This window comes from Crotalus tigris, unplaced genomic scaffold (assembly GCF_016545835.1).
Source record: "Crotalus tigris isolate CLP2741 ecotype Arizona unplaced genomic scaffold, ASM1654583v1 scf7180000018306.2785112, whole genome shotgun sequence".
In the NCBI taxonomy this organism is placed as follows: domain Eukaryota; kingdom Metazoa; phylum Chordata; class Lepidosauria; order Squamata; family Viperidae; genus Crotalus; species Crotalus tigris.
The window spans coordinates 372,124-397,634 of NW_024096934.1; the positions used below are offsets into that span (position 1 = coordinate 372,124).

General features: G+C 45.1%; 1 protein-coding gene across 2 annotated transcripts; it reads left to right on the forward strand.

Annotated features, from left to right (window-relative positions):
• The first annotated feature begins 55 nt into the window (after positions 1-55).
• TUBD1 (tubulin delta 1) lies at positions 56-22,463 on the forward strand. Of its 2 annotated transcripts, XM_039349999.1 has the most exons (9): positions 56-415; positions 5,234-5,418; positions 8,069-8,216; positions 9,857-10,073; positions 11,678-11,909; positions 15,198-15,362; positions 15,459-15,599; positions 18,453-18,636; positions 21,726-22,463. In XM_039349999.1, exons 1-9 carry the CDS (start codon positions 387-389, stop codon positions 21,826-21,828), a joined length of 1,404 nt encoding a protein of 467 aa, XP_039205933.1. In that variant the 5' UTR covers positions 56-386; the 3' UTR covers positions 21,829-22,463. The 2 variants fall into 2 exon arrangements, with proteins under 2 accessions (XP_039205933.1, XP_039205934.1); XM_039350000.1 differs by lacking the exons at positions 56-415; positions 5,234-5,418 and adding an exon at positions 5,529-5,548.
• Positions 22,464-25,511: the final 3,048 nt, after the last annotated feature.

The following is a 25,511-nucleotide window of genomic DNA, read 5'->3' on the forward strand; positions in this document are numbered from 1 at the left end:
GCCAAGCCGAGCTTGCGGCTCAAAGGCTGCCCGTCGTCGCCGTGGCCATCCTAGAGGAGGAGGAGCCGCCTCGATCCGCGCAAGCGCAATGGGTGGAAGGGCGCTCCGACTCCGCGCGCACGCGTACCACCCGGACTTGGCGGTCGCTCGATAACTGGGACTGGAAGGCGGGTTCAAGTGCGCCGGCGTCGATAGGACGCATGCGTCGAGCTCGCGACTGAGGCAGCCGACTTGCCCTTTTCTCGGATAATTCTTTCGAGACTGATTTTCCCGCCTCAGCCGACGGCCTGGGGGGCGCATGCGCGAAATGAGTCGAAAGGGCCGTGACTGTTGCTTGGGGATACGCAAAGAAGGAAGCGTGGAGGGAGGCGTGAGAACTTAGGCGCATGCGCCGTGGGACGAAGAAAAAAACCGGGTAAAACGGGCTGTTGTATAATATATATTTTTATATAGGATATACATGTAGAACGTGGATATATATTATATATATGGGCATATGTGGCTAACTATGTCAGCTGTCCATAATACAGCTAAGAATTTACGCGGTGTGGTTTTCTAATTTAAATTTGCCTTTCTGAGAACTATTTTCGAATTCGTAATCAAACATATTTTGCTAATAACTTGTCTTATAATATTACAGGCTGCTTTTCTTTTCAGCAGGAGGTTGGTTTCTTTCCATTAGTAAAGTAATATATAAACATTTATTTTAATATATTTAGTATACAGTAATAGAGCATGCTAGTCGGTAAGAATTCGACTTAATAGTAAGATTTGGTTGTTGTCTATTGTGTGCTAAGTATAAAGTTTGGTATATGTATATGTCAGACTCTCAATTCTAAATTTTTATTTATTAAACTTATATGCTAAATTTATAAGCAACTTGTGCAATTATAATTATACTGTATGTCTGACTCAAAGGCACACACATGTATTAAGATTATATTAACAATATTTTATATATATATATGTATGTGTGTGTGTGTGTGTGTGTGTGTGTGTGTGTGTATGTATATGTATATGTATGTATATATACACAACCAGTTGAGTCAAAGACAGTTTGCCTGATGCAGAACAACTCTATGCGATACGGATTAATACAATCAACGGGCCGATGACACGCTCAAGGAGCCGGGCGCAGAGGCAGGAGGCTATATGAGCTGCCTTCCCTATCTGCTATTCTAACTCTGATGATGCTGGCAGTTTTTTGGCCGGATGAAAGCTTAGTGACTCTTCTTAACCACAGGCTTGTTTATATTAAACAGGCTGGTTTATTATATCCTGGTGTTCGTTTTTTCTTTTATTTGTTAATATATATATATGTATGTATATGTTGAGGAAAATAGTCGAACACCGGGATAAATATAAAAACAACTGTTTAATAAACTAACAACTGTTTGATAGCCTGTATATGTATATATGTATGTATGTATGTATGTAGGTCTTTGGTTATTTGGGTTTTCTCCCACGTAAAATTGGAAGTGTCTTGGTGACGTTTCGACGAAGTCCCATTTGTCATCTTCCAAAGAAGGAACCCCACTCAGACCTATAGTCAGCTCCATAGGCTCACCTCTACAAAACCTAGCCAAATTTCTCGCCAAACAACTACAGCCCTATGCAGAATCCATCACCTCACACGTAAAAAACTCATTCCAGTTTATAGAGATCATAAAGAAACAAAACTTACAGCCCAGCGACCTACTAGTGAGCTTCGATGTCATATCCCTCTTCACCCAAGTGCCTATCAAAGAAGCCTTGACAGCTATTCAAAACAAATATAACCCCCCCAAACACATCTTAGATCTGACCAACCACTGCCTATCCAACACATACTTCATCTATAATGGACAAAAATACAAACAAACAGAAGGAGCACCCATGGGATCACCCCTCTCACCTGTCATTGCCAACCTCTACATGGAACACTTTGAAACCCAAGCTCTAGAAAAATCGGATCACAAACCCAAACTCTGGCTCAGATACGTAGACGACACCTTCATAATCTGGCCACATGGGAAAGAAAAACTGGACAACTTCCTCACACACCTCAACAGCCTACACCCCAAAATACAGTTCACCATGGAAACAGAAGCTAACAACCAACTTCCCTTCCTGGATGTCTTAGTCTACAAGAAATCCAATGGCTCCCTAGGACACACCATCTACCAGAAGAAAACACACACAAACCGCTATCTGCACGCTCTCTCACACCACCACCCAGCACAGATCAACTCTGTAGCCAAGACACTCATCTCCAGAACAAAACGCTTAGCTGACGAACAACACCTAAAACCCGAACTACACACTCTCACCAATGTACTAACATCCAATGGATTCCATAGAAATAAGATTACAAACCTAATCCAAAAAGAAACCCCCACTAAAATCCAAGACAAAGAACAAGAAAACGGCAAAGCCCTCCTCCCATACATAAAAGGCACCACAGACAGAATCAGTAAGATCCTCCATAAACACAACATCAAAACAGCATTCTGCACAAACAGAAAAATATCCACCATCCTTAGAAACCCCAAAGATAAAATTGAATTAGAAAATCAAGGAGTATACGAAATCCCATGCACCACTTGTCCCACCACATACATCGGACAAACCAACAGAAGAATAAGTGCACGCATTGAAGAACATAAGAACTCAGTCAAAAAAGAGGAACCAACATCTTCCCTGGTCCAACACCTTAAAGCCACAGGACATGAAATTGACTTTAAAAATACCAGAACCATTGCCAAAAGTGAACATTTTAATAACAGAATAATCAGAGAAGCCATCGAGATAGAAAAACGCCCACACAGCATGAACAAGCGAGATGATACCTCCCGCCTACCAGCCATTTGGAAACCCGCCCTTATTGACAAACGACTCCCTAACACAAAAAATGATACCAGACCCACACTCACAAAAACCACACAGGATGTCACCACCACACATCCACGCAAAAAACAAACCCAAAGCCACACCGATGACGAGGCACGACCACAAACCAGAAGCCAGACCACAGCTGCATCATTAGCCACTTTAAACCCCTCCAATCCATACATGAAGCAAACTGACACCCTCCATGAAGAGGAGACACGACCACGAACGCGAAGCCAGAAAATAGCAAGGCAGCCCAAAATCTTAAACCCCTCTGCAACTCAGACTAACCTGAGCACAACCAAACAGAACACTCCCCCAGCCAATCAGAGCACAGCCAAGCCCCTAACCATTCAGAACACACCTCCACCCAATCAGAACACAGCCAAGCTCCCACCCAATCAGTTCATACCCCCACTGGCAGTTAAAAGGAATAAACAGCTAAGACCACACATTGCTGCTCAAAGCACGAAGCTGAAAGCACCAGCCTGAAGATGACGAATGGGACTTCGTCGAAACGTCGCCAAGACACTTCCAATTTTATATATATATAAAAATGTAAAATGATGTCGCAGTTGGCGACTGCTGCTTGTGGATGGCTCTAGATTGAGCTGATACAGGCAAAAGAAAAAGAAAGAAGATTTCTTTCTCCCATATTTGGGCTGACAGGGGTACATTCAAGGTAAATATATATATATATATATATTTAGGTTGCTAACAAAGAATAAAGAGAGAGTATAGCTATTTCGAATTCCGTTAACTCTCTTCAGCCAGACTTACTCTTCTGATTCGAACCTGGGCTTATCTGCATGTTAGGCAGTTGTTATAACCTCTAAGCCACAGGTTCTCTCCCACTCTGTTAGCTATCAGGAGAGAACCTGTGGCTATATATATGTAGGTCTTTGGTTGTTCGGGTTTTCTCCCGCGTAAAATTGGAAGTGTCTTGGCAACGTTTGGACGAAGTCCCATTCGTCATCTTCAGGCTGGTGTTTTCAGCTTCGTGCTTCAAGGAGCAATGTGTGGTCTTAGCTATTATATATATTTATAAGCAAGACAGTTAAGTAAGTTTTGCCTCATGTTACAACCTTTCTTGGCACAGTTGTTAAGTGAATCACTGCAGTTAAGTTAATAACATGGTTGTTAAGTGAATCTGGTTTCCCCATGGACTTTGCTCGTTAGGAGGTCGCAAAAGGGGATCACGTGACCCCAGGGCGCTGCAGCCGTCATAAATACAGGCCAGTTGCCAAGCTTCTGAATTTTGATCATGTGACCATGGGGGTGTTGCCACAGTTTTAGGTGTGAAAAATGGTCATAAGTTACTTTTTCAGTTCCTTTGTAACTTTGAATGGTCACTAAACAAATAGTTATAAGTTGGGGACTACCTGTAATATAATGATTTGTGTGTGTTGGTGTGGAATCAGAACACAGGACCCCAAACCAATAATCAAAACTCACTATGGTATTTATAGGTAGTTCTTGACTTACAAAAGTATATGTGGTGACCGTTCAGAGTTATAGCAGCATGGAAAAAAGGGACTTACGACTATTTTTCACAGTTACGACCTTTGCAGCATCCCCATGATCTTGTGTTCAAAATTCAGGTGCTTGGCAGCTGGTTCATATTTATGAACGTTTTTGTGTCCTGGGGTAATGTGATCCCCTTTTGTGACCTTCTGATAAACAAAGTCAATGCGGAAGTTACATTCACTTAACAATTGTGTTACTATCTTAACCACTGCAGTGATTCACTTAACATGTCAGAGCACGCACAGTCTTATTGTACTGAGGTAACCCAGGAGTAAATACAGTAAACAGTGGTTTGTATTTAAATGGTGGTTTATATTACACTATATACAAATACTAGAAACAAAATACATAGACATTTTGAAACAGCAAACTCCAATATACAGCAATTACAGTAGTCAACTGGACAAGAAAGAAAGACTCCAGCAAAAATCTTCCCTTTTATACTCTTAAAGGGATACACACCTGTTGAGTCATTTCTAACATTGCATCATTCACCTTACATTACATTACATCATTACATAAGCTGTTTAGCCTTTAAATCATTATCCTGATATAACAGCTGTGGCAAGAAAGATCATAAAATGGGACAAAACTCACTTAAGAAATGCCTCACTTAACAACAGAAATTTGGGGCTCAATTGTGGTTGTAAGTCGAGGACTGCCTGTACTCCAAGGCTGCCTCAGTTAGCACAAATTCCTTCTATGTTTCTAGTTTGCTCACATGCTCCTCTTAAGAATTTGTTTTTCCACACATTGTTCTGTGAATCAGTAAATAAAATTGGTGCTGCCGGATTCCAGGTTTAAGATGTTGATTGAAGCTTGGTCTCTTCTTCTTCAGGGCAAGGCGGCTGAGAATGTCCATCGTAGCCATTCAACTTGGCCAGTGTGGCAACCAAATTGGGCGTGAGGTGTTTGATACTATCTACACAGACCTCCACAGCTCCCAGGGGTTCTGCTCCAAGAAGGAGAATGACTCTTACCAGGCAGCTTGTAAAGAACGTTTCTTTGAGGAAAAAGCTGGAGGTAATAAGTCATCATCACCTCAGATGGGGACTGCAGCCAAGAAATTAAAAGACGCTTGCTCCTGGGGAGGAAAGCTATGGCAAATCTAGACAGCATACTAAGAAGCAGAGACATCACCCTGGCAACAAAAGTGCGTATAGTCCAGGCCATGGTTTTCCCAGTTGCAATGTATGGCTGTGAAAGTTGGATTCTTTTGGAGAGTCGTTGAGGCCACTTGGAGGTTTGTTTGGGTCCACATTTTGGACAGGGAGGACCGCTGGTTTGAAAGAGGGGTCAAAGAGGCCATCTATGTCAAAACTGAACAGCCCTCTCTCAACAGAGGGGGAGGGATACGGCATCATTTATCTCCAGTCTACAACACGGTCCTTTCAGCAGTGCCAAGAAGGCTCCCCACCCATTTGCACCACTCGGGTGACCCTGAGGACACAGACAAACCTCCAGATGGTCTCAATGGCTCTGTAAAAGGAATGCAAATGACCAGCTGTCTTCAAGGAGCATAAATCCTTCCATTCCCCACCATCCAGTCACAGCTGAAGAAGCTTCTTGGATGAAAAGCGAAACATCTTTAAAGGAAAAACAAGAAAGTCCAGTTGCCTCTTGAAAAAGCACGTTTGGAGCCCCCAAAGGAGAATTGAGACTATGACACACCCAGGCTTGAGAAGACTGATGGAGCATGGGACCTTGCCTATACAGAGCACTTGAAGTTACAACAGCACTGAAAAAAGTGACTTACAAGCAATCCTCGCACTTAAGACCACCACCACATCCTTATGGCCAACCTAATCAAAATGTGGGCACTTGGCAACTGACATGGCTAGTATAATGGTTGCAATGTCTTGGGGCCACAGGATCACCATTTGTGGCTTTCCTTGCCGGCTTCTAATAAGTCAATGGAGGAAGCCAGATTCATATAACAATGACCCAGATTCAAAATTCCAAGAGGCCCCTCTCTTCACAGTCACATGACCAAAATTTGGGAGCTCAACAGCCCCCTGGGCACATTTAGGGCCATTTGCAGTGTTCCACGGTCACATGACCGTGTTGTAAAATGGTTTTGCTGAAAACCAACGTTTACTTCCAGTTTTCAGCAAAACCGTGCCCCTAGCAAACCATGGCTTGCTTCACAGCTGTGGTATTCCCTTAACAACTGTTGCAAAAAAGGTGCATTAATAACAATAACAACAACAACAACTGGAGCACCACTTGAACACCATTGGCATTGACAAATTCGCCATTAGTCATGTGCAAAAGGCGGCCTTACTAGGAACCGCTTCCATCCTGCGACGATATCTGTGATACCATCAAACATCCACATCTGCCTATCCCAGGTCCTTGGGAAGGACTCGATAGGTAGACAAAATGCCAAATCCAGTCTGAACATCTGGCTGACTGTGCGATGATCAATAATAGTAATGACAAAAAAGTCTGGATAGTGGACGTGGCAGTGCCTGGAGACAGCAGAATAGAGGAGAAAGAACTGGAGAAGATAACAAAATACAAAGACCTACAAATAGAAATAGAAAGACTGTGACAAAGGCAAGCAAGGGTAGTACCAATAGTCATAGGCTCCTTGGGTGCAATCCCAAAACAACTGGAGCACCACTTGAACACCATCGGCATTGACAAATTCGCCATTAGTCATTTGCAAAAGGCGGCCTTACTAGGAACTGCTTCCATCCTGCGACGATATCTGTAATACCATCAAATATCCACATCTGCCTATCCCAGGTCCTTGGGAAGGACTCGATAGGTAGACGAAAATGCCAGATCCAGTCTGACCATCTGGCTGACTGTGCGATGATCAATAATAATAATAATAATAATAATAAGTTGGAAGGGACCTTGGAGGTCATCTAGTCCAACCCCCTGCTCAGGTAGGAAACCCTATACCATTTCAGACAAAATGGGTCATAAAATGACTTTAAATAGTTCATTACCACCCCAATGGGCAGGCTCCATTGCAGTCATAAGTCGAGGACCACCTGTACACCTGTACCTGACTTACAACAGTTCATTTAGTGACTGCTCAAAGTTACAAAGGCACTGAAAAAAGTGACTTATGACCATTTTTCACAGTTACGACCTACGTATGCAACGTCCCCACGATCATGTGATCAAAATTCAGACGCTTGGCAACTGGTTCATACTTATGACCATTATGGTGCCCGGGAGTCATGTGATCCCCTTTTGCGACCTTGTGATAAGCAAAGTCAATGGGGGGAGCCAGATTCACTTAAGAACAGGGTTACTAGAAGACTTAACCAGTGGAACAACCTGCCTCCAGAAGCAGTGAATGCTCCAACACTGGAAGTTTTTAAGAAGAGACTGGACAGCCATTTGTCCAAAATGGTGTAGGGTTTCTTGCCTGAGCAGGGGGTTGGACTCGATGACCTCCAAGGTCCCTTCCAATTTTATTATTATTATTATTACTATTATTATTACTACTACTACTAATATCAGCTGCAATGATTCACTTAAAAACTGCGAGCAAGAAACATCGTAAAACTCACTTAACAAATGTCTCACTTAAGAACAGGAATTTTGGGCTCACTTGTCGTAATTTGAGGACTGTCTGTATTTCCTATTTTGTTTTTCAATATAGAATTGTAAAAAGGGGTGTCCCCCCCATTTTTCTCTTTTTCCTACTTAGGTATGGTTGCCCGGGCTGTTCTGGTCGACATGGAACCTAAAGTGATCAACCAGACTTTATCCTTTGCCTCAAGAACTGGGAACTGGAGATACGGCCCCCAGTCTGCCTTCTGTCAGAAACAAGGATCAGGAAACAATTGGGCAAACGGGTACGTGTGACGGCCATCAAAACTTAACAACTTAACAAAACTTAACAACTCTTTTATTTCTTTCTCCAATGGGTTCTTCAAAGAACAGCTGCCAAAAGAAGCCTGCTGTTTTGCAATTAAGCAAAGATTAACTTTACAACAGAATAAGAGAGTTGGAAAGAACCTTGGAGGTCTTCTAGTTTTGCTGGTTGGTGGACCGGAGGAAAAGGGAGGGGAAAGCATTTTACATGTGTGCATGGGGCCGCGAGCACGTGTAAGCCATAAATGGGGCAGGGTTAGCGCCCACGTGATACTAGCCCTGCCCTGTTCCTGCGGGCACAGCACCTTGTTTCGGCGTGACACGGTGGTGGCCGTTTTTACGCCTTGCAGCACAGTGGTGGTCCACTTTGTGCCCTGCAGTGCAGTGGTGACCCATTTTTGCACCCTGATGCCCTGCAGTGGCGTTCCGTTTTGGTGCAGTGGTGTCCCATTTTTGCGCCCCGAGGTGCCGCCGTGTCCCGTTTTTGCGCCCCGCAACCGCGGCACTGGCACAAGTGAGGGGTGTCCCGCACACACACACGCACACTGGCCAGCCTGCCCCCGCAGCCCAGTGGCCCACGGCTCACAGATTGGGGATCCATGTTCTAGTCCAGGGGTAGGCAACCTTGGCTCTTTTATGACTCGTGGACTTCAACTCCCAGAATTCCTGAGCCAGCATGAAAACCTCTCCATTTCTCCTCAGCATGGCTGGCTGAGGAATTCTGGGAGTTGAAGTCCACGAGTCATAAAAGAGCCAAGGTTGCCTACCCCTGGACTAATCCAACCATCTGCTCAGGCGGAAAACCCTGTACCACCCTATAAACATACAATGATGTTCACTTAAAGACTATGGCATTAATAACTGCTGGAAAAAAACCTATAAAATGGGGTCCAGTTACATGGGTGCCTTGACATATAACCATCATGACATACAAAAGAAAATAATTTAATAATAATAATGTTGGAAGGGACCTTGGAGGTCATCTAGTCCAACCCCTAGTATCTCAGGGGCTGTCACAAAGAAGAGGGAGTCAAGCTATTTTCCAAAGCGCCTGAAGGCAGGACAAGAAGCAACAGATGGAAACTCATCAAGGAGAGAAGCAACCTAGAACTAAGGAGAAACTTCCTGACAGTTAAAACAATTAACCAGTGGAACAACCTGCCTCCAGAAGCGGTGAATGCGCCAACACTGGAAGTTTTTAAGAAGAAACTGGACAGCCATTTGTCCGAAATGGTATAGGATTTCCTGCCTGAGCAGGAGGTTGGACTAGATGACCTCCAAGGTCCCTTCCAACTTTATCATTATTATTATTATTATTATAACTAGTATTTTTTTAATTATTTCTTCATCTGGTGGCATTCCTTCAATTTTTCCCGTGCTGCGCAAATATAATTCTTGCCGCTGTTGTGACATGCAAAATCAAGTATAAGCTTTGTTTTTGAGTCTTTTTCTGGCATTATACCTAATAAAAACAAGTTCAGCTTTAAAATCAACATGTTCTCCTAGCCAAGTAGGTATCTGTTTCCAATAATTCTTTATCACGTCAGGCCGTTTGTTTTTAGCACAATGTAACCCATCCACGGGTTCTTCTCTTTTTTTTCCTTTCCCGAATTCTGCCCAGTTACTGCGTCCATGGCCCCAAACACGAAGAGGCGATCATGAACCTCATTCAGACGGAAGCGGAGAAGTGCGACCGGCTCGGAGGCTTCTTGATGATCATGAGCATGGCTGGTGGGACGGGGTCAGGCCTGGGGGCCTTTGTGACGGCAGCCCTACGAGAGGCTTATCCACACTCCTTCCTGCTCAACCATGTTATCTGGCCATATGGAACTGGAGAGGTGAGTGTTCTCAACCTTTTTAATGCCGCGACCCCCAACCGGTCGTAAGTCGGGGACTACCCAACTGGTCGTAAGTCGAGGACTTTCCCTGCCCGGGAGCGCCGCACATGCGTGGTGCCGCCCCCTGCGCCAGCCGAGGCGTAGCTGGCAAGCGGCAGAGACGGCGCAGGCCGACCACCGGCTGGGCCACCAGCTGGCTCAGCCCAAGGGAGATAAGGCACCCTCCAGGCCCCACGCGCGCCAGCAATCCTCCCTGCGCCCGCCGGCCTCCCACCTCCCACCCCTGGCCCTCTTTTACTTAATTTTTAGTAGTTGCTCAGCAGGGAGGGGTGGAAGCTTCCAGACAGCTCGCCTTCGCTGCAGACAACTTGCAGCACCGTTTGCAGACTGGGACTTTTGGCGGGCTCAGCAGGGCAGAGACAGCCTGGACAATTCCTATTGGCTTTTGAAAGCCAATAGAATTAGACTCTATTCAAGAGAGTCTATTCTATTGGCTTTCAAAAGCCAATAGAATAAAAGGGAGTAGCACAGCTAAGGAAAAGGGGGGGAAAATGGCGGACTGCGTTGTTTGGCGACCCCCATGAAATGGTCGTTCGACCCCAAATGGGGTTCCGACCCACAGGTTGAGAACCACTGTCCCAGATCTTGGCTAAAGGGTGCCCAATGTTCTTACTTAGGGGTGAAAAGAAATCTAAGGGCAGGAGGTGATGCAGGGTGGGTGGGCCTGAAAAAAATTGTGAGCATGGAGGCTTCCCTGGGATTTGGGGGGGAAGTAATGCATAACTCTGAGGTTCCCAGATACCAGTTCATAGAATTAAACAATAATTTTTCCAGTCAACCCCTTAGTCCAGTGGAGGCGAACCTATGTCACAGGTGCCAGAGGCGGCACTTGGAGCCCTCTCTGTGGGCACACGCATCGTCTCCCCAGCCCCGCCTCCTCCCACAGCCCCCTCCTCACCAGCAGCCCCCCAGAGGAGAGTCGCCCCTGGGCGAGGCCCACGCAAAGCAGTGCAGTCAAGGACATGGTAGCTGGGCAGCGGGGACAAGACTCTGCCCTTGCGCCCCGTCGCGCACAGGCTGCCTGGGTGATCTGTGGCGGGCCGTGGAGGTGGTGGGTGGCCCAGTGGGCAGGGTGGAGCAGGGACGGGTAGGGAGGCAGTTTTTGGGCACTTGGTCTCTAAAAGGTTTGCCATCACAGCCCTAGTCCATGTAAACAATTTCACTTTGTTATGGGAACTGTCTGCTGTCTCTCCACACCTGCTGCAGTGTCCCTGGAAAGGTTTCAGGTTCTCGAGGTCTTCAAGGAATCGTAGAGGTTTCCTTTCTCCATCTAACCCATTCTAAAGCAACACTTCCCCCCCCCTTTAATAGCTGCCAAAGTTTCCTTCTTGACAATCAATGGGGGAAGCCAGGTTCGCTTCGCAACCCTGCGATTCACATAACAACTGCAGCGATTCAACGACTGTGAAAAGCTGTCGTAAAATGAGGCCCAATTCATTTCACAAATTCCTCGCTTTGTAGTGAAAACGTTGGGCTCAGTTGCAGTCCTAAGTCAGGGACTCTCTGTATCTAAAGCCGCTCCTTTCTCTTCCTCTCTTTTCAAGGTGATTGTCCAAAATTACAACTCTGTCTTGACGCTCTCCCACTTATACCAATCTTCGGATGCCCTTCTGGTGCACGAGAACGACGCCGTCCATAAGATCTGCCTGCAGCTGATGAACATCAAGCAGATTTCTTTCCAGGATGTCAATCGAGTGATCGCACATCAGCTGGGTAGCGTCTTCCAGCCGGCCTACTCCTCTGAAGGGGCGGCTCACTACAGCAGGTCACCTCTAGGTATTTAGTTTCTCCTTCTGAAAACTGTCTAGCCCAGTGTTTTTCAACCTTGGCGACTTGAAGAGGTATGGCTCAGCATGGAAACCTCTCCATTTCTCCTCAGCATGGCTGGCTGAGGAATTCTGGGAGTTGAAGTCCACAAATCATGAAGGGGCCATAGTTCCCCCATGCTGGCTGAGGAATTCTGGGAGTTGAAGTCCACAAATCATGAAGGGGCCAAGTTCCCCCATGCTCGCTGAGGAATTCTGGGAGTTGAAGTCCACAAGTCATGAAGGGGCCATAGTTCCCCCATGCTAGCTGAGGAATTCTGGGAGTTGAAGTCCACAAAAGTCATGAAGGGGGCCATTGTTCTCTCATGCTGTTTGAGGAATTCTGGGAGTTGAAGTCCATATCTCTTCAAGTTGTCAGAGTTGAGACTAACAGAATAACAGAGTTGGAAGGGACCTTGGAGGTCTTCTAGTCCAACCCCCTGCCGAGGTAGGAAACACTATGCAATTTCAGACAAATGGTTGTCCAATCTCTTCTTTAAAACTTCCAGGTCAGAGCATCCATAACTTCTGGATGCTGGAGAAACATCGGCCTAGGCTACTTTCCCTCAAAATCATCCTCTAATACAGTGCAAAACCAAAATAAAACAGAAGATAAAAAATCAGCTTATTCTGTCCTCTTCTTAGTAAAAAGGTCCATACTAGTCTAGAGGTAGGCCTCAACTTACAACCATTTGTTTACTGACCGTTCAGAGCAGTTGTTCTCAACCTGTGGGTCGGGACCCCATTTGGAGTCGAACGACCATTTCACGGGGGTCGCCAAACAACGTAGTCCGCCATTTTTTTCCCCCTTTTCCTTAGCTGTGCTACTCCCTTTTATTCTATTGGCTTTCGAAAGCCAATAGAATAGACTCTCTTGAATAGAGTCTAATTCTATTGGCTTTCAAAAGCCAATAGGAATTGTCCAGGTTGTCTCTGCCCTGCTGAGCCCGCCAAAAGTCCCATTCTGCAAATGGTGGTGCACCAGTTGAGTAGTCCTCAACTTACAACCGGTTGAGTAGTCCTTGACTTACGACCGGTTGGGGGTCGCAGCATTAAAAAGGTTGAGAATCACTGGTTCAGAGGTACAATGGCATTAAAAAAAAGTGTCTTATGACCGTTTTTCACACTTGTAACCGTTGCAGCATCCCTGGGGTCACATGATCAAAATGTGATCGTTTGGCAATGGACTCATATTTATGATAGTTGCAATGTCCTGGCTCAGTGACCTTTGATCGTTTTCACACTGACAAACGTTGCAGCATCCCCCGTGGTCACATGGTCAAAATTCAGATGCTTGTCAATTTGACTCATAATAATAATGATAATGATAATACTGATAATAATAGTAATAGTAATAATGGTAATAATAGTAATAGTAGTAGTAGTAGTAGTAGTAATAATAATAATAATAATAATAATAATAATGTTGGAAGTGATCTTGGAGGTCATCTAGTCCAACCCCCTGCTCAGGCAGGAAACCCTATACCATTTCAGACAAATGGCTATCCAGTCTCTTCCTAAAAACCTCCAATGTTGGAGCATTCACCGCTTCTGGAGGCAGGTTGTTCCACTGGTTAATTGTTCTAACTGTCAGGAAGTTTCTCCTTAATTACAGGTTGCTTCTCTCCTTGATCAGTTTCCATCCGTTGCTTCTTGTCCTGCCTTCAGGTGCTTTGGAGAATAGCTTGACTCCCTCTTCTTTGGGACAGCCCCTGAGATACTGGAAGACTGCTATCATGTCCCCCCTCATCCTTCTCTTCATTAAACTAGACATACCCAATTCCAGCAACCTTTCCTTATATGCTTTAGCCTCCAGTCCTCTAATCATCTTTGTTGCTCTTCTCTGCATTCTTCCCAGAGTCTCAACATCTTTTTTACATTGTGGTGACCAAAACTGGATTCAGTATTCCAAGTGTGCCCTTACCAAGGCATTGTAAAGTGGTATTATACTTAACGTGATCTTGATTATATCCCTCTGTTAATGCAGCCTAGCACTGTGTGGATTTTTTGGCAGCTGCGGCACACGGCTGGCTCCTATTTAAGTGATTGTCCACTAGGACTCCAAGATCCCTCTCACAGTTACTACTATTGAGCAACGTACCCCCTATACTATACCTGTGCATTTTGTTTTTCTTGCCTAAATGTAGAACCTTACTTTTTTCACTATTGAATTTCATTTTGTTAGATAGCTCCCAGTGTTCAAGTCAGTTCAGATCCTCCTGTATCTTAAGCCTGTCTTCTGGCTTATGACGGCTGCAGTGTCCCCGGGGTCATGTGATTTCCCCTTTTGCAACCGTCTGACAAACAAAGTCAATGGGAAGCCAGATTCACTTAACAACCTTGTTACTTATTTAACTACTGCAGAGATTCACTTAACAACGGGGCAAAAAAGTGGTAAAATGGGGCAAAATTCACTTAAGATCTGTCTCGCTTAGCAGTGGAAATTTCAAGCTTGATTGTGGTTGTAGGTCGAGGACTACCTGTATAATTTTTGTCAGAGCGTGCAAAGTCTTATTGCATGAGATACCCCAGGAGTTAACACATTAAACAGAAGCTTGTATCAAACGGTGGTTTATCTTACACCAGTGGTTCTCAACCTGTGGGTCGAGACCCCATTTGGGGTCGAACGAGCATTTCACGGGGGTCGCCAAACAATGCAGTCCGCCATTTTTTCCCCCTTTTCCTTAGCTGTGCCACTCCCTTTTATTCTATTGGCTTTTGAAAGCCAATAGAATAGACTCTCTTGAACAGAGTCTAATTCTATTGGCTTTCAAAAGCCAATAGGAATTGTCCAGGCTGTCTCTGCCCTGCTGAGCCCGTCAAAAGTCCCATTCTGCAAACGGTGCTGCACCAGTTGAGTAGTCCTCAACTTACGACCAGTTGGGGGTCGCGGCATTAAAAAGGTTGAGAACCACTGTCTTACACTATCTACAATAACATACACCAGGAACAAATATACATACACGTGGTAATACAGCAGAATCCAACACACAACAGTTACAGCAGGAAACGGAAGAGAGAGACACACTCCAGCAAAGCCTTCCCTTTTATACTCAGGCTGTTAAAGAGATACAGACCTTGCTGAGACATTCCCATCATTGCATCATCTTACATTACTTTATATTATATCATTACATAACATACTTTTAGCTCTTAAATTATTACCTTGACAATTTCCATTTAAGGCCCATCAGGGCGCAGTATGTCATGAAATCAATGTGTAAATCCGTGCTGTTAACCTTCGTTTCTTTTTTTCCAGGGGACCTGATGGAAGCTTTAGTTCCCCATCCCGAGTTCAAGGTGCTGGGCCTCCGGAATATCCCTCAAATGTCCGAAAATTCCCTTGCTTACACTACCTTTGCTTGGCCTGGGCTCCTGAAACACCTCCGGCAGATGCTCATTGCAAACGCCAAAATGGAAGAAGGTGAATCCCAGTTGCGTGTCTCCAGATGTGGAAGAGGCCGTGCAAGTAGCCCTTGAGTGACTTAACTTGCTCTTCCTGCTCACCTTGCCTTCACAGGTATTGACTGGCAGGTGCGGCCTCCCATCAGCAGACTTCCTGCAGCTGAGAAGCCCTCTTTACATCGGGCGGCTAATTTCAATACTTCGATTGCCAATTTGGTCACTCTGCGAGGGAAGGACGTACAGTGTGCAGATCTGGGTAAGGCCGTGGCATTGTGAGACTCAGCGACAACAGGTGTTCGCTTTTCCTCTGTGGCTGCAAACAACCATTCCTCCTGGCTAACTTCTCCTCCTTGGCTCCTCCTCGAAATAATGGGGGAGTTGAGTTGAATGGAGACAAAATTTTGTCAAGGACAAAAAGCCCGTGACGTTACGACCAGGGTTTTGATGGCTAAGCAAGGCAATTTTTACTGAGTGGTGCCAATTTTACAACCTTTTGTTGCCCTGGTTCAATGGTGGTGAACCCATGGCACGGGTGCCAGAGGTGGCACTCGGAGCCCTCTCTGTGGGCACACGTGCCGTTGCCCCAGCCTTGCCTCCCCCCGCGACCCCCTCCTCTCCAGCAGCCCCCCTGGAGGAGAGTCGCCCCCGAGTGTGGCCCATGCGGAACAGCACAGCGAAGGACATGGCAGCCAGGCAGCGTAGACAAGACTCTGCTCTCACACCCCATCCTGCAATTGATGCTGCAGGGCGCGAGCAGAGGGTGTAGCCGCCATAGCGCTGCTGGGCTGCCTGGGCGATCTGCGGCGGGCCCTGGAGGTGAGGAGTGGTCCTGTGGGCAAGCAGGGCGGGGGATGGGGGACAGAGTGGGGGCGTGGCATGAGGCGTGGCGGGGCCAGTTTTTGGGCACTCGGTCTCTAAAAGGTTCGCCATCACTGCCCTAGTTGTTAAGCATTGCAGTTGTTAAGTGAATCACATGGTCATTAAGCAAATCCAACTTCCCTCCATTGCTTGTTGGAAGCGGGCTGGGAAAATCGCTAATGGTGATGCTGCAACCGTCATAAATATTAGCTGGTTGCCAAGCGTCGAAAGTTTGTTCGCGTGACCGTGGAGTTGCTGCAGCATCGTAAGTGTGAGGACTGATTGCAGACCACTTTTTCAGTGCAGTTGTCAAGTTGTATTTATAACAGTTGGGGGTCATGTGGTCATCCTTGTTACCTCAGCTGGCCTCTGACAAGGAAAGTCAACTGGAGAAGTTGAATTCTCTTAACGACCACGCAATTGACTTAAAAGCTGCAGTGATTCGTTTAACAACCACGACAAAAAGTCAGGTTAGCTAGGACTCACTTAACAGCTGCCTTGCTTAGCAAAATACATTCTGTTCCCATTGTGGTCATAAGTCGAGGATAACCTGAGCAGGTGTTCCTTGCTTACCGACTGCCCTTTGTAGCGACTGTTCATATAATAAATAATAATAAAGTTGGAAGGGACCTTGGAGGTCATCTAGTCCAACCCCCTGCTTAGGCAGGAAGCCCTATACCATTTCAAACAAATGGCTGTCCAGTCTCTTCTTAAAAACCTCCAGTGTTGGAGCATTCACCGCTTCTGGAGGCAGGTTGTTCCACTGGTTAATTGTTCTCACTATCAGGAAGTTTCTCCTTAATTCTAGGTTGCTTCTCTCCTTGGTTAGTTCCATCTGTTCCTTCTTGTCCTGCCTTCAGGTGCTTTGGAGAATAGCTTGACTCCCTCTTCTTTGTGCCAGCCCCTGAGATACTGGAACACTGCTATCATGTCCCCCCTCGTCCTTCTCTTCATGAAACTAGACATACCCAATTATGTTCACAGTTATGACATTGCTAAAAAAATAATCCTGGCACTTAACGCTCACTGCACAGTCCTGCAGTCACGGGATTGTCAGTCTCGCACACTAAACGACAGGTGCTCATACCCTAGTAAGAACACACCTGGAATACTGCAGCCAATTTTGGTCACTTTATCACAAAAAAGATGTTGAGAGTTTGGAAAAGATTCAGAGAAGACCAATTAAGATGATCAAAGGCCTGGATACTAAAACATACGAAGAACGGCTGTGGGACTTGGGTTTGGCTAGTCTAAAGAAAAGAAGAAATAGGGGAGACATGATAGCAATATTGCAGTATTTGAGGGGCTGCCACAAAGAAGAGGGGGTCATGTTATTCACCAGAGCACCAGAGGGAAGGACAAGAAACAATGGTTGAAAGCTGATCAAAGAGAGAAGCAACCTGGAATTAAGGAGAAACTTCCTGACAGTGAGGACAATCAACCAGTGGAACAGCTTGCCACCAGAAATCATGGGCGCCCCATTGCTGGAGGTCTTTAAGAAGAGGCTAGATAGTCACTTGTCTGAGATAGTATAGGTTCTCCTACTCGAGCAGAGGGCTGGACTAGAAGACCTCCAAAATCCCTCCAGCTCTATTCTATTCTATTTCCTTTTGTGAGCAGCTGAGTTAATGCAGAAGACAGAAACAAAATCTTAAGCTGCAGTTGTGTGTTTTTCCCCTTACTGACTGTGTTGCTTCGTTTAACGACTGAAGGGGAAATGCAGGTAGTGGTAGACTTACCACCACAACTGAGCCCAACATTTCTGTGGCTAAGCGAGGCGGTTGTTAAGGAGAGGTTTGCCCCATTTTACGACTTTTCTGGCCTCAGTTGTTAAGTGAATCACTGCTGTTATTAGGTTAGCGACACGGTTGTTAAGTGAATCTGGCTTCCTCTTTGACTTTGCTTGTCAGAAGGTCCCCAGAGGGGGGAATCACACAACCCCGGGGACACTGCAACTGTCATAAATGTGAGTCAGTTGCCAAGCCTCCGAATTTTGATCATGTGATCGTGGGGATGCTGCAACGGTCGTAAGTGTGAAAAACGCTCCTAAGTCTTGGTGCCATTGTAGCTTGGAACAGTCACTAAATGAAGTGTTGTAAGTCGAGGACTGCCTGTAAGGTCATAAGCCCAGTCGCAGTTGCGTGCTTTTCTGCTTAGTTAGCAACCAAGTTGCTAGTCCCATTTGTGGTCGCTAAATGAGGACTAGCCTATAATCCTTCGGTCTAATGTGGCCTTTTCTTGTCTCTTACAGGAGGTTTCCAAGATCCAGCCTTGTACACTTCCTGGCTCAACCCTCCACAGGCCTTGAGCATCTGGAAGACGCCCAGAGCTTTTAATAAGTATGAAAAATCAGCCTGTCTGGTCAGCAATAGCCAGTTTTTGCTCAATCCGCTCAACAGCCTAGTGGGAAAAGCCTGGAAAATGTTTGCTTCCAAGTAAGTTGAGAAGAATTAAATTTGTTTTTTTAAAAAAATAATAATAATTTGAGCCGATATAATAATAATAATAACAATAATAACAATAATAATAATAATAGCATCCTGCGACGATATCTGTAATACCATCAAACATCCACATCTGCCTATCCCAGGTCCTTGGGAAGGACTTGATAGGTAGACAAAAATGCGAAATCCAGTCTGAACATCTGGCTGACTGTGCGATGATCAATAATAATAGTAATAATAGTAGTAGTAGTAATAATAATAATGTTGGAAGGGACCTTGGAGGTCATCTAGTCCAACTCCCTGCTCAGGCAGGAAACCCTATACCATTTCGGACAAATGGCTGTCCAGTCTCTTCTTAAAAACCTCCAGTGTTGGAGCATTCACCGCTTCTGGAGGCAGGTAGTTCCACTGGTTAATTGTTCTAACTGTCAGAAAGTTTCTCTTTAGTTCTAGGTTGCTTCTCTCCTTGGTGAGTTTCTATGTAATTGTTTTGGTGGGAGTGGTGAGTGGGACCAGGGAAAGCACATACTCTGAACGTGGGAAGTATAAATCGCACTACAGGCAGCCGTCAACTTAACAACCATCCATTTAGTGACGGTTCAAAGTTACAGCGGCACTGGAAAAAAGCAACTTATGGCCAGTTTTCCCACTTCTGACCACTCTAGCATCCCCCAGGGTTGTGTGATCAAAACTGGCAAAAATTGCTTGGCGACTGGCATGTACTTACAACAGTTGCTGCTCCCTTACAATTATGATTGTAAGGAGGACTACCGGTAATTGCAAGCCTGGTTCAATTTAGGAAAGAGGCAGACAGCAAGGAAAGGGTGTCTTATCTCCAGTCCTACTCAGGCTGAAAAAAAACGCATCAACGTTTCTGCCTTTCAATCTGTTGTTCAGTTGAATAATAATGATGATAATGATAATAAGAAGAATAAGAAGTGGTAGTAGTAGTTGGAAGGGACCTTGGAGGTTATCTAGTCCAACCCCCTGATCAGGCAGGAAACCCTATACCACTTCAGACAAATGGCTGTCCAGTCTCTTCTTAAAGACCTCCAGTGTTGGAGCATTCACCGCTTCTGGAGGCAGGTTGTTCCACTGGTTAATTGTTCTCACTGTCAGGAAGTTTCCCCTTAGTTCTAGGTTGCTTCTCTCTTTGATTAGTTTCCACCGTTGCTTCTTGTCCTACCTTCAGGCACTTTGGAGAATAGCTTGACTCCCTCTTCTTTGGGGCAGCCCCTGACGTATTGGAGCACTGCTATCATGTCCCCCCTCATCCTTCTCTTCATTAAACTAGGCAATTATGGCTGATTCTTCACAACCCCCATGAACAACGGCATGCCAGCCCCCCCCCTCCGCTATCTTCCAGAATTTTGCCTTGATGACACCATCTAACCATCTCATCCTCGGCCGTCCCCTTCTCCGTTTACCTTCCGTCTTTCCCAACATCGGGGTCTTTTACAAGGAGTCTTCTCTCTTCTCATTTTGTGGCCAAAATATCAGCAGTCTTTGACTTTCAGCAGTTCATTTAGTGACGGTTCAAAGTTACCACAGCACCCAAAAAAAAAGTGAATTATAATATTTTTTTTCACACTTGACCGTTGCAGCATCCCCATGGTCACGTGATCAAAATTCAGAGACTTGGCAACTGACTTGTATTTATGACGGTCGCAGTGTCCCGGGGTCACTTTATCAATTTTTGCGACCTTCTGACGAGCAAAGTCAATGGGGAAGCCAGATTCATTTAACAAGCATGTTACTAACTTAACAACTGCGGTGATTCACTTAACAACCGGGGCAAGAAAGAATGAGGCAAAACTCACTTAGCAAATGTTTCACTTAACAACATGAACTCGGGCTCAATTGCGGTTGTAAATCTAGGGCAGGGGTAGGCAACCTTGGCTCTTTTATGACTCGTGGACTTCAATTCCCAGAATTCCTGAGCCAGCTGCTGGCTCAGGAATTCTGTGGATTGAAGTCCACGAGTCATAAAAGAGCCAAGGTTGCCTACCCCTGGTCTAGGGCTACCTGTATTTGAGCCTCGGCTTCCAGATCTGTCCTTCCAAAGAACAGCCAGGGCTTATTTCCTATGGCTGCAAACCTTGGGAATGGCCAGTCTAGAGAAAAGAAGAAATAGGGGAGACGTGATAGTAGTGTTCCAGTATTTAAGGGGCTGCCACAAAGAAGGGAGGGGGGGTCAAGTTATTCTCTAAAGCACCAGAAGGAAGGACGAGAAACGATGGCTGGAAATTGATCAAGGAGAAAAGCAACCCGGAATCAAGGAGAAACCTCCTGACAGTGAGGACAATCAACCAGTGGAACAGCTTGCCACCAGAAATCGTGGGTGCTCCATCACTGGAGATTTTTAAGAAGAGGCTAGACAGTCACTTGTCTGAGATGGTTTAGATTCTCCTGCTTGAGCAGGGGGCTGGACTAGAAGACCTCCAAGGTTCCTTCCAGCTCCTATTCTGTTCTGTTCTATTCTATTCTATTCTATTCTATTCTATTCTATTCTATTCTATATTCCATTCCATTCCATTCTATTCTATTCTATTTTATATTCCATTCCATTCTATTCTATTCTATATTCTGTTCCGTTCTGTTCTGTTCTGTTATATTCTATTCTATTCTATTCTATTCTATTCTATTCTATATTCCATTCCATTCTATTCTATTCTATTTTATATTCCATTCCATTGTATTCTATTCTATATTCCATTCTATTCTATTCTATTTTATATTCCATTCCATTCTATTCTATATTCCATTCCATTCCATTCTATTCTATTCTATATTCCATTCTATTCTATTCTATTCTATTCTATTCTATTCTATTCTATTCTATTCTACTTCCATTCCATTCCATTCTATTCTATTCTACTTCCATTCTATTCTACTCTACTCTACTCTACTCTACTCTACTCTACCCTACTTCTATTCCTTTATGCGTGTTTCAATCTGTAACATTAATCCAAGCCAACATTGTATTCTGCCCACAATTACTTTCCCTCCAAGGAGCCATGGATAATTTGATACGGGCCAGACTCTCTTGCTCACCAAAGCCTCTTGTTCCTTCCACGCAGGGCTTACATCCACCAGTATTCAAAATTTGGAATTGAAGAAGACGATTTTCTGGGCTGTTTCACCACCTTGGAACAAGTGATTGCCAGCTACAGCAGCCTCTGATCTCCCAGAGCACATACGTTCTCCGTGCCTTTTCCAGGAGGATCAAAACTACAATGAGGATGGGCTACTGGGCACCCATCCCAACGAAGCACATGGATCCTGCAGTGCCTTGCTAGAGCTTCCGTACCCGTGGAGGCAATTCCTAGCAGGTGCACATTTTCGATGGAGGAAGTACGTTTAATGACAAATATTTGAAAGGGGATCTGGAGTTCAGCTTTGAATCACATCAGGCACCCTCGACGATTGAAGCGGGTTCTTTTCATTCACCAGCCTGTATATTTTCTACGTTCCTGGTTTTGTATGTATTGTACTGAATATAGTCATTAACTTATGACATCTGCCTGGGTGAATACGCAGGTTTTTTTCCTACAGCAACAACATGGGGCACAGGGAGTCCTTGACTTACAACCGTTCACTTAGTGACTGTTTGAAGGTATGATACTGGAAAAAATAACTTCTATATCGCACTTGGCAACCGGCCTATGTGTGGCAACCCAACAGTGTCAATCGACCAAGTCTTAGTGCGTTGTTTCTACACAATAAGCCAAAATAATCTGAAGCTATCTAACAGCACTTTTTCAGAGTTACACATTTTATTTTATTAAAAGACATAAAGCTTTGTGAACTACAACTCATTAATTTTTGGCTGCCTCATCATTAGCACAGCTCCCCTACGATATAGCATGCTGGGTGGGGAATTCTGGGAGATGAATTTCCACAAAGTCACCAAAGTTGAAAAACATGAGTACAGGCTACAACTGAGCCCCAGATTTATGTTGCCAAGTGAGAAATTTGTTGAGTTTTGCCCTCCCCCCATTTTATGACTCTTCTTGCCACAGTTGTTAAGTTAGTAACACGGTTGTTAAAGGAATATGGCTTCCCCCATTGACTTTGCCTTTCAGAAGGTCGCAAAAGGAGATCACGTGACATCCCCCCGGGGACACCGCGACCGTCACAAATATAAGGCCGTTGCCAAGCGTCTGACTTTTGATCCCGTGACCCTGTGGATAACTGCAACAGTCGTAAGTGTGAAAGTCACTTCTTTCAGTGCCGTTGTAACTTTAGACAGTCCCTAAGTGAATTGTTGTAAGTCGAGGACTACCTGTATTTACTCAATTTTTGTGATATGTTACTTTCATATAAGCTATTTGGTCACCACGATGTAAAAAAGATGCTGAGACTCTAGAAAGAGTACAGAGAAAAGCAACAAAGATGATTAGGGGACTGGAGGCTAAAGCATACAAGTAACGGTTGCTGGAATTGGGTATATCTAGTTTAATGAAGAGACGGAGTGATAGCAGTGTTCCAGTATCTCAAGGGCTGCCACAAAGAAGAGGGAGTCAAGCTATTTTCCAAGGCGCCTGAAGGCAGGACAAGAAGCAACGAATGGAAACTAATCAAGGAGAGAAGCAACCTAGAACTAAGGAGAAATTTCCTGACCGTTAGAACAATTAACCAGTGGAACAACCTGCCTCCAGAAGCTGTGAATGCTCCAACACTGGAAGTTTTTAAGAAGAGACTGGGCAGACATTTGTCCGAAATGGTGTAGGGTTTCCTGCCTGAACAGCGGGTTGGACTCAATGACCTCCAAGGTCCCTTCCAACTTTATTATTATTGTTGTTAAGCCCAAACCCCACACAATTTGATTTAACCCATTTTATTTGACTTTCTTGTGTCCTGTATACAGATGGGACACAAGATGGCGCCCGTATCCCACTTGTTGGGGAGCAAGTGGGTTTTACGTGGATCCACTTCCAGCAGCAATAAACGGCTTCTGCAATTGACTGAAAGGCACATGAAAGGCACGTGAGATCTGGACCAACGCTTATTTAACCTTGCATGGCACAGATTTCCCAGTCAGGTGCTCTAAATTGGAGATAATCACCCAGGGTTCACAGTCCACTGGGAAAGCACCAGGTCAACAAAAGACCAATATAAACCACATCATCATCATCATAAAGGTGGAAGGGACCTTGGAGGTCATCTAATCCAACCCCCTGCCCAGGCAGGAAACCCTATACCATTTCAGCCAAATGGCTGTCCAGTCTCTTCTTCAAAGCCTCCAGTGTTGGAGCATTTACTGCTTCTGGAGGCAGGTTGTTCCACTGATTAATTGTTCTATCTGTCAGAAAATTTCTCCTTAGTTCTAGGCTGCTTCTTTCTTTGGTCAGTTTCCATCCGTTGCTTCTTGTCCGCCTTCAGGCGCTTTGGAGACTAGCTTGACTCCCTCTTCTTTGGAGCAGCCCCTGAGATACTAGAACAGTGCTATCGTGTCCCACTTCGTCCTTCTCTTCATTAAACTAGACATACCCAATTCCAGCAGCTGTTCCTTATATGTTTTAGCCTCCAGTCTTCTAATCATCTTTGTTGCTCTTCTCTGTACTCTTTCTAGAGTCTCAACATTTTTTTTACATCGTGGTGACCAAAACTGGATGCAGTATGCTAGTTATATATATATCACTTTTTTCAGTACCGTTGTAACTTTGAACGGTCACTAAGTGAACTGTGGTAAATATGGGATTACCCCCTATAGTTTGTCACTGATTATTAGACAACCGAAGACAAGAGTTTGCTAAAGAGAAATAACACATGCCTATCAACTCACATATCAGTCAACTCATTGTCACACCTAGCTTGGATAGGTTACACTCTGAAGGCAGATTTTCTTGACTGAAGCCCATTCCAAATAATAATCAGCTAATGAAAAAGTAATAATTAAACAGGTGCGGTAAGGTAGTTAATAGCAAAGATATGGAGGACTTTTGGGAAGGCCTTCACGCAGGGCTTCCCAAATTCCCTGGGGAAATTTACTCACAATGGGATAAAGTGTTTTTTCCTTGAGTAAGGACACACAAACCAATTACCCATTAACGGGGACATGTAAATGACTTAAAGATTGCCAGGTATTAAAATACACAGGCAGGCCTCAGCTGACGACCACAAATGGGCCCAGAATTTTCATCATTAAGCAAGGTGTTCGTTAACGCACCCGGTTTTATAATCGTGTGTGCCATGGTTTGTCAAGCAATTAACGAGTAGGCTGGCTTGGTCGCTCAACAGCGAGACACTGGTGAAGCGGGCACAGCAGCGCCTGCATTTTCTGCATCTCATGAGAAAAGCACATCTTCCTTCTGCTGTCCTGACCAGTTTCTACAGGGGGGCGATCGAGAGCATCCTGTCATACGGCATCACAGTCTGGTTTGGAGGCATCCCTGCTTCAGACAGGAAGGCGGTGCAGATGGCCCAAAAGATCATTGGCAGTTCCCTCCCTCCCATCCAGGACATAGCACAGAAGCGTTGCTTGAGCAGCGTCCGCAGGATTGTCTGGGACACTACACATCCTCTTCACAACCTGTTTTCCTTGTTCCCTTCTGGGAGGGGGGGGGGGCTTCGTGGTATCCGAAGCAGAACATCCAGATTCAGCCACAGTTTTGTTCCATACAGTATTAACCTTGTGAACTCTCAAGCTTCTTCCTTTCGTTATATATTCAAGATGGACAGTGTTTCATATTTATTTGTTATGTATATGTAAGGGTGTAGGTCTATACATATGTTGTATACCAGTGATGGCGAACCTTTTAGAGACTGAGTGCCCCAAAACTGGCCCCGCCTCTGCTCCACCCCATCCTGCCCCCGCTCTGCCCCCCCCCATCCCCCACCCCGCCTGCCCACAGGACCACTCA

Bases quoted from the DNA above. Each gene is read 5' to 3' on its own strand.
- TUBD1 (XM_039349999.1), top strand. From the start codon at position 387: ATGCGCCGTGGGACGAAGAAAAAAACCGG. The intron at 11,910-15,197 runs GTATTTAGTTTC...CTTTTTTTCCAG, and splicing joins CTACAGCAGGTCACCTCTAG to GGGACCTGATGGAAGCTTTA. The intron at 15,363-15,458 runs GTGAATCCCAGT...TTGCCTTCACAG, and splicing joins AAACGCCAAAATGGAAGAAG to GTATTGACTGGCAGGTGCGG.